Source organism: Poromitra crassiceps, assembly GCF_964638095.1.
Source record: "Poromitra crassiceps genome assembly, chromosome: 6".
In the NCBI taxonomy this organism is placed as follows: Eukaryota; Metazoa; Chordata; class Actinopteri; order Beryciformes; family Melamphaidae; genus Poromitra; species Poromitra crassiceps.
Window position 1 is genome coordinate 10,444,825 of NC_139627.1, and position 10,000 is coordinate 10,454,824.

The window sequence follows — 10,000 nt, forward strand, 5'->3', positions numbered from 1 at the left end:
GTTTCGCCAGCTGCTTGAGTTGGTTGGTGGGGACGGGTGTGTCTGACGCGGTTTGGCGCGTTTGACGTATCCATGTGATTCCCCCTCCCTGACAGAGCAGGAAGAGCTGACAAGAGGAAACGTGAAGCGAGTCATGCCGGCGGCTTAAATTATAAACAATGCGTGACAATTATACTTGAATGTTCACGATATAGTCATTTCTACATCTCACGTGGCACAAGCCGCGATACATCGAGTATATTCGATATATCGCCCAGCCCTAGTATAGTATAGTATAGCATATAGTATAGTATAGTACAGTATAGTGTATAGCAGCATAGTGTGGTATAGTAGAGTGTAGTATGGTATGGTACAGTATAGTATAGTATAGTGTACAGCAGTATAGTATAGTATAGTGTATACTAGTATAGTATAGTATAGCTTAGAACACGGCTCTCTTGAATACTCGATTCTGATTGGTCAATCAACAAGATTCACCGGTCATTATTTCTCGACAACCGACTGCTGCTCTGCCACACCTGGATTAATCAGTTGATAAGAGCCTTTTGTCAGCAAGACACTACTAATTAGGCCAACCAGTTGCAGCTGTGGTGTCTTGTGTGCCAATTATGAATGAAACCGCTTTGTCGTTGAAAACGCTATTAAAAAATCTATTTGAATAATTATTTTTGTCAGATTATTGAATGATTTAGTTGTAGGCCGTGTTCTAAGCGGGATAATGGATAGTGAGCCGGTGATTACTGGAAATAATGACCTTCAGGTGAATGATTAAGCCCTCCGCTGCACGTCGGGTTCAATATCACCTGTCGGTCATTATTTCGCCAGTAATCACCGGCTCACTATCCATTATCCCTTACATATAGTATAGTATAGTACAGTATAGTGTATAGCAGCATAGTGTGGTATAGTAGAGTGTAGTATGGTATGGTACAGTATAGTATAGTATAGTGTACAGCAGTATAGTATAGTATAGTGTATACTAGTATAGTACAGTATAGTATAGACGGTTTTCACGGAATTGGGTTGCTATGGGAACAGTTTGAACCCTATCTTATTTCCTGCAGCTATTGCATTAGCAAACATTGCAACAGGAAGTAAGCTAGGGGCTATTTTGAATGTTTATGTTGTCAAATTAAAAGCGTCTATAGTATAGTATAGTAGCCTAGAGTAATTTAACAGACCTATAGGTTTATTATACAGTTTGTTAGGACGATGGGGAAAAAAAGACCAAACTGCTGCATTTGAAAGACAAGGAAGTATGACTGGTTGTTCTGACGGTCCTATTGAAGCCGATTAATTAGTCCAGGAATTTGCGATTTTGCGATCACAATAATTAATGCAAATTCAAACAAGCTTGCAATTTTTCAGAATTCTCATGATTCCTCTGCATGGCAAAGCAGGTTCCTCAGCTTAATAAAACTTGATATAACTTTGCAAATTCCATGGCAATTTTAGGGAAAAGTTGCATTAGATAATAGAAAAAAAATCTAGAATTTCCTCCCTTAACTTGCAATTTTTGCCAGTTCCCGCAATTAAAAAAATAAAAAATAAAATAGAGAATACCAACAAAATAAATAATAATAATGATAATACAGCAAGCAGAGTGCTGTTCACATTTCAAAGTCATTGGTACTTTTAATAGATTTAGAACAGCCTTGATGGCAGCGTCTATCTCGTCTAATAGCGGTCGCCATTGTTGTTATTATTCCTCCTTGGTCCGGCACGTACTTGACAACGGCGTTAGCAACTGCGTTAGTCCCACCCCGGGTGCTGATAGGCTAAGTGTTAGACCCTCTGCGCTCATGGGACCAAATGTGTTTTTGTTTTTTGTTTTTTTTTAACCAGAAGCAGTCAACTCGGACGGAGTGGGCGGATTCAAAGGTCTGGACTAGGGTTGGGTATCATTTGGATTTTAACGATTCTGATTCTGAATCTGCTTATCGATTCCGGTTCTTAATGATTCTCAATTTCGATTCTTTGAGGGGCTAGGGTTAAAACAGATGACCTGCTTATTTCATATTATCATAGGATTGATCGTCATTTATTATGAACTTTTGTAGACATCAACAGTTTACCTTTTTTTTGTATAAGATTTGAAATGAACACTTTACGCAACGGTCCAGTTACTTACAGTGTTCAGGTGAGAGCTCGGATTTCAAGTATGTTCTGCACGCAAACTTGGGGGGGGGGGGGGGGGGGAACATATTATCTCTAAGAATGCATTTCTCTGTCGTCGAATGATACCGTTACAGAATGCAATTAATGATCCGTTAACTGCAGACAGCTCCTCACTTTTGGTGCTTGATGGACAGCTCCCTTTATAGTTAATATCACAAGGGCTCTGGGAACGCACAGTTTGGCCTCCGTTCTGTTTGCGGTCGGATGTGGACCGTGAACTGTGAGATGTTTTAAGTGGGCCCGCTGATTTAGAGAAACCAGCAAAACATCTGAACTCTGAAGATGAGAACACTTTTCTTTGACTGAAAACCTTTCCCGTCGGTGCTCGGCCAGTGTCGTGATGGGTTGACTCTGTAGAAGTACTCCAATTGCTTTCTATTCTGCTTCTATTGTGGCACAGCATATGGCAGATCAGCATGTTGTAAATAAAACATTTTGTAAATGGTAACGTCTCTATTGTTTGCTGCTTGTAATGTTGTTGGTGTAGGTCAGAGTTGACTATGACTCTACTGTTCAACCCATTGTAAGATTCAGCTAAACAACGACAATGCACGTGTGTGTGTCTGTGTGTGTGTGTGTGTGTACATGTACGTGTGTGTGTGTGTGTCTCACCCATGGTGTCCATATGCAGCGGTCTCCTGCGGGGGTTGGAGGCGTAGTGTTGATAGTACTGAGCGCCCGGCTTGGTGGGCGACGCCCCACCAGGACTCCCTAAACCCAACTCACCACCCAACGACTGAGAGAGAGAGAGGGAGAGAGAGAGGGGAGAGAGAAGGAGAGAGAGAGCACCTTAATGACCCCTCCAGTCAGTGTCACTATGTCACTAACAGTGCACCTGCATATCCTGGTATAGAGAGCCAAAGTGAAACGTCACTTCCTGCTTCCTCCCTGTACCAGCGCTGGAAAAAATATGAATGGCAGCGAACGGAGAATAACGTTACTTTTTTTATCCCTGTTGCTGTTCTTCATCCACAATAAAATCAATCAATCAATCAATCAGTCAACAATCAACGTTCTATGTGTGCCTGCTGTATAATCGCACATCATCTGATTCTGTGCTCTACACCAAGGAAAAAGCAGGAACAGTCACATTACTGCTGAGATCTCAACAACTGATGGGCTTATTGGAAAGAGCGTGACCCAAGCTTAACATTAACAAGCTAATGTTGTGGTCACTCAGTGACCCAAGGTTAACATTAACAAGCTAATGTTGTGGTCACTCAGTGACCCAAGGTTAACAAGCTAATGTTGTGGTCACTCAGTGACCCAAGGTTAACATTAACAAGCTAATGTTGTGGTCACTCAGTGACCCAAGGTTAACATTAACAAGCTAATGTTGTGGTCACTCAGTGACCCAACATTAACAAGCTAATGTTGTGGTCACTCAGTGACCCAACATTAACAAGCTAATGTTGTGGTCACTCAGTGACCCAACGTTAACAAGCTAATGGTGTGGTCACTCAGTGACCCAAGGTTAACATTAACAAGCTAATGTTGTGGTCACTCAGTGACCCAAGGTTAACATTAACAAGCTAATGTTGTGGTCACTCAGTGACCCAACATTAACAAGCTAATGTTGTGGTCACTCAGTGACCCAACGTTAACAAGCTAATGGTGTGGTCACTCAGTGACCCAAGGTTAACATTAACAAGCTAATGTTGTGGTCACTCAGTGACCCAACATTAACAAGCTAATGTTGTGGTCACTCAGTGACCCAACGTTAACAAGCTAATGTTGTGGTCACTCAGTGACCCAAGGTTAACATTAACAAGCTAATGGTGTGGTCACTCAGTGACCCAAGGTTAACATTAACAAGCTAATGGTGTGGTCACTCAGTGACCCAAGGTTAACAAGCTAATGTTGTGGTCACTCAGTGACCCAACGTTAACAAGCTAATGTTGTGGTCACTCAGTGACCCAACGTTAACAAGCTAATGTTGTGGTCACTCAGTGGCGTTTCCAGCCCTAAAAATATTTTTTTTGGCACTCTTAAAAATTACAAAATGCATGGGGGAGAGGGGCTTTAAGAAAACACACGTCTCTTGTTGTTCTCTTATTGTTTTATTAGCTGGTCTTATTTTGTCCTTGTTTGTCTTCACACAATATATCAGTTACTGTATATGTCATGACTATTAGTACTGAAGATAGATAGATAGACAGACAGACAGACAGACAGACAGATAGATATATAGATAGATAGGCAGATAGATAGATAGATAGATAGATAGATAGATAGATAGATAGATAGATAGATAGATAGATAGATAGATAGATAGACATAGATAGACAGACAGACAGACAGACAGATAGATCTGTGATATTTTCAAGACCCAACTAAAAGGAATGGGATTCCCAATTGGCATGTTAAACCATAAAAGGACAGGTATGCAATAGGGCTGTGAATCTTCACTGGCCTCACGATTCGATTTGATTACGATTCAGAAGGCTACGATTCGATTCGATTACGATTCAGAAGGCTACGATTCAATTCGATTACGATTCAGAGGGCTACGATTCGATTCGATTACGATTATCGATGCATCTCGATGCATCTTAAATCGATGCATCACTTTTTTTCCCCAATACATGATTTATTTTTTCTCACTTTCGTTTTTCTCACTGTGCGGCTACTTTTAAAATAAAAGTGCATTTAGAATTGCATTGTATTATGATCCATAATTAAAATAAACAACTGCATGTACTTCCATTATATTTTATTTAATTATAAATAAATAAATAATAATAATTAATAATCGATTTTTGACATTTGTGAATCGATGCAGAATCGTGCACGTCCGCATCGCGATGCATCTTATAATCGATTATTTTTGACACCCCTAGTATGCAAATCGTAAAAACAAAAATGATACCAGGGCCAGAACTAGACTGTGTAATACAATATCTAACTAACGCTAACCTTAACCAAGTTGTTTTACTTGCCTAACCTTAACCATAACAGCCAGGCATTTGGACATCATTCAACATTTTCATATTTTTGCGAGAGCGTGTTCTCGACACATGCTCCAGCTAGCTAAACAATCAAATATAACCAGAAAGAGTCTAAGGGCCCTATCCTACACCTGGTGCAAGTGCTACAGGTCTCTATCCTACACCTGGTGCAAGTGCTACAGGTCTCTATCCTACACCTGGTGCAAGTGCTACAGGTCTCTATCCTACACCTGGTGCAAGTGCTACAGGTCTCTATCCTACACCTGGTGCAAGTGCTACAGGTCTCGGGCTGAGATCCCATAAACAGATAACATCCCTGTATAAACAGGAAAAATAATGAGACACGGACAAGGTGTTGTGGTTACTTGCAGCTCCGCTCATCAGAATTTATTTTATATTGTGCAAAATATATCTTTTTTCTTTCTCTTTGTATTTTTGTTTCCATATTTCAATGGTAACAATTCACATTTTCACAATATCCAAAAATATAAAACACATAGGCTAGTCAAAATCTTCTTCACCTTCAAAATAAAACAAACTCCTATATAAATATGGGAGCCACCGAACGTGTACAACCCATTCCAGCGACCCACTAAGTGGCGACAGTGCTCTCCAGACTAGAAAAAGCCAAGCCAAAACTGCAGGGGAACGCGCGAGGAAACCATTCTCATACTGTAAAATGGATTGGCGAAAACGCTTTCGCTTTCGCGCAGGGAGCTGGCGGTGGGGGATTGCAAATTTGCATAATAGATTATGGGTGCAACACACTTTGAAACACCGGCAGAAAGCCCACAATCGCACGCAGCTTAATTCCAGCTGAGCTCACAACCGAAACGAACGAGCCCCATGCAGACTCGCCCAAAGAGCAGCTGCCAGCAGCCAGGCAGCACAGACAGGCAGAGCCTCGCTTGTACCGCTGCAGCCACGGAGGGAGGAGGAAAACACACACGGAGGGAGGAGTTTGAAGGAGAGGGGGGTTTCCTGCTGCTATGGAGGAAATTACTGTTCAAAACTATTGTTTAGATGTCTGACGTCTTACGCCAAAAATAAATGGTTAAAGTGACTGTTCTATCGAATTTCACAAAAAGCCATTTATCTCAGCTTAAATTTTCAGACGCTGAAACCATGCTGTATTCAACTGCTAATTCCTACATAACTACTAACTCTACAAACTAACTCTTTTAGGCAGAGAAAGCACACATTCTATTAGTTCTTTTGAGATATTTTGTGTTCACAAAATCCTAACAGAAAAGAATCCTCGGCTCTTGAAAGATGAGCCAGAATCCTCAAAAAAAAACTTGGCAGAAGCTACCTACAGTATTGAAAAAACGGCTGGCAGTGAATGTGTTAAGCAACGTGTATGTGCAGTTGTATAAGTGTTAATACTTCACCGACCTGTATAAACAGGAAAAAGAATGAGACATGGACAAGGTGTTGTGGTTACTTGCAGCTCTGCTCATCAGAATGAGGAAGCCGACGAGAGTCCGCTTGTGAAAAACAAAGAGGGTCCGTCGGAGAAACGCACCATGTCACACTGCCCCCTGTTGGCAACACCGAAAACTCCAAAGTGAATTAAACCCTGTCATTTCACTAACAGGCTATATATTACCCTTATGGCTGATTTTAGAATATCCCCCCAACAGAAATAACACTGTACAAATAAAAATATATACAAAACTATATAAATGTGACAATACATTTTGTGGGTGTCACACAAGGCGTTGTCATTGCTAGTTTCTAGCACTCAAAATATATTTTTTTCCTTTTAATTCCCAGGGGGTCGCTGATTCGCGTCCGTTGATGTACTGACCCAGTAGTAATTAAAAGAAAGAAGGGGGATTGTGAGTGCTAGAAACTAGCAATGACAACGCCTTGCGCCTTGCATAAGATAGGGCCATTAGACCGAACGGGTTGCGTCTTTGAGTTGAGTGACATGTGCCACCTGCTGGCAAAAAAACGCAAAACGTTGTTGATCTCGAGAACCATTTGTCGAATCGACTTCAACCTCAGGCTGTGTGCTTAGGGGGACCTGACGGAGTTCAGTGCCGAATCTTGTGCAATTCAGCATAGCGCCACCTAGCGATACCTTACACACACAACACAATACACCTGGCCGGAGTCCCAGCAAACCAGATTTGAAGGCAGCGTAGCGGCCCGATATTCTAGTATTACAAAAGACCCCGCTGACTCATAACTGGTGTAAAGTCATCGTATAGCAGTCGGGCGCACTTAGTGACAAGCAAGACAACAGCGTTGCGTAGCAACAACACTGGAAAAAAGTCCAGCATGCCCTTAAGAATATGAGGCAAATAGCGTTCAGTATTTGACCTGGCATCAATCATATCAAACAAATCTCCAGACATGTTTGAGATATGCTTCAGATTCTTGCAAAAATAAAAAATAAAGATATATCCGCATTCTTGAGACCCCCCCACACACACACACAAGGAGACTTCTACTCCTCAGTACATCTGTAGATTTTTCTCCCAGCTTTCTCGCTAACTAATTAGCGTACAGTGTATTTCGAGCAGAGGGTGGAGGCTACTCTGAATTCTGATCACTGCCTCCATCCTCTCTCTTTCTCTGCAGCTAGCTTGGCACTGCCGGGCTAAGCCAGGCTTTTCTCATGCTAAACAGGGCCTAAGTAGGCCAGTTACAGGGCTAGCCTCGCTCTCACAGCCGTCTGGCCGGCTTCAGACAAGAGGGCCCTTGTCTTAAATAAAGTCAGTCTCTCTCTTTCTCACACACACACACACACACACACACACACGCACACACACACACACACACACACACACACACACACACACACACAGACACACACACACACACACACACACACAGACACACGCACACACACACGCACGCACACGCACACACACACACACACACACACACACAGAGTGATAGAGAGCGAGAGGCTCAAACATAAACACACACCGCTTGTGCCATCCTATTCCTATGCCCCTGTGTGTGTGTGTGTGTGTGTGTGTGTGTGTGTGTGTGTGTGTGTGTGTGTGTGTGTGTGGATGCGTGTGTATGTGTGTGTGTGTAGTGTGTGTGTGTGTGTGTGTGTGTGTGTGTGTGTGTGTGTGTGGATGCATGTGTATGTGTGTGTGTGTAATGTGTGTGTGTGTGTGTGTGTGGGGGGGGGGGGGGCGGTAAACGGGGGTTCCCACTAAAACAAAAAGGGTCTCATTGATTGTGGCTCTTTTCTTTCTTTTCTTACTCGAGCATCGAGCCAAGCCGGTCGCCCGGGCAACTAGACGAGCTGGAGGAGAGAGAAAATACCACTCTGTCTGTCTGTCTGACTGACTGTCCATCCGTCCGTCTGTCTGTCTGACTGACTGTCTGTCTGACTGTCTGTCTGACTGTCTGTCTGTCTGACTGTCTGTCTGTCCATACCTGGAAAATGTGGACCACATTACATATCTCAGCAGCATCCTATCCTGGAGGAAGGAAACATCTCCCCATCACTGCCACCATCACCCAACACCAGCTCAGATGGACTGGCCATGTCATCCTGATCCATATGCCTGACTGTCACCTTCAAAAACAAGTCTTATTATTCCAGCTTCTCGTAGGAAAAGGTATTAGGACAACATTCACAAAGTGCCACGTAGACCATAACTGAACATCAGAGCTCTCACGAAGAAGGCACAACAGAGGATGATATTTTGGCTTGCTCTTTGGTCACGAAAAGTTTGAAAACCACTGGTCTAGAGCAGAGGTTCTCAAATGTTTTTCAGCCAAGGACCCCTTACAAGATAGAAAATATACCAAGGGGCCCCCTCATTCTGATTTGTGATTTTGGGCTAAGCTCAATTGTTTCCACGGTAACGTGCTTGTCTATTAAATTGATAGTTTTGTTAGATTAGAATGTAAATCCATGAACCATTTTAGATTTAAAGCATAACATATTTTCATTGAACTATGAAGCTTTTGCAACAAAAAAAAACGTTTTTATTTTTATTTTCCTGAACATTTTTCACGGACCCCCTGGCAAAGTGCCAATGGACCCCTTGGGGTCCCCGGACGCCCATTTGAGAACCACTGGTCTAATGTATCCTAGGCAACACCTGATCAACTTGAATGAGTGTTTGTGTGTTTGTCACAAAGTACACACAACATGCACACGCACACAAATACACGGCACGCGCACACACACACACACACACACACACACACAGACACGACACACACACACACACACACACACACACACACACACACACACACACACACACACACACACACACACACACACACACACGTACGAACACACCTCCACAACATCTCACTCCAACAAGGACCACAATGGAAATAAGTCCTGTGGCTGTGTTCCCCTCTTTGAATTGTGCAGGTACTTTGGTGGTGCAGCCGTCAAATTGTCCTTTTAAATCGAATTGTGAAACATATCAACTAAACTACATGGGCTCCATGCAGGATCCATGGGTGAGGTGCGGCGTACTTCGGCCATGTTGGACAGTCCACGTGCCACACAGCAGCTGAGTGCAGGCCTGGTGGCCCTCGTTGGTGCCCTCGTCGTAGCGCTCCACCTTGGAGCTGTTGCTTCCGCACACAAACAGCTGGTCGTCCACCACCTCGATGCCAAAGTATAGCGCCGTGGATTCAGCATGTCGGGCATCACAGGGCAGTACCAGAACCTCTCATCACAGGGCAGTACCAGAACCTCTCATCACAGGGCAGTACCAGAACCTCCCATCACAGGGCAGTACCAGAACCTCTCATCACAGGGCGGTACCAGAACCTCCCATCACAGGGCAGTACCAGAACCTCTCATCACAGGGCAGTACCAGAACCTCTCATCACAGGGCAGTACCAGAACCTCTCATCACAGGGCAGTTTCTACC

At 43.3% G+C, this 10,000-nt stretch overlaps 1 protein-coding gene across 1 annotated transcript in view; it reads right to left on the reverse strand.

Moving 5' to 3' along the window:
* The window catches only part of LOC310777691 (transcription factor 4-like), a gene marked incomplete at both ends in the record, with an annotated part of 428,152 nt that overhangs the window by 190,589 nt on the left and 227,563 nt on the right, over nucleotides 1-10,000 (reverse strand). The window contains one exon of the mRNA XM_083638069.1: nucleotides 2,791-2,914. Coding sequence (XP_083494195.1) covers nucleotides 2,791-2,914 — 124 coding nt within the window. The remainder of the gene's footprint in view (nucleotides 1-2,790; nucleotides 2,915-10,000) is intronic.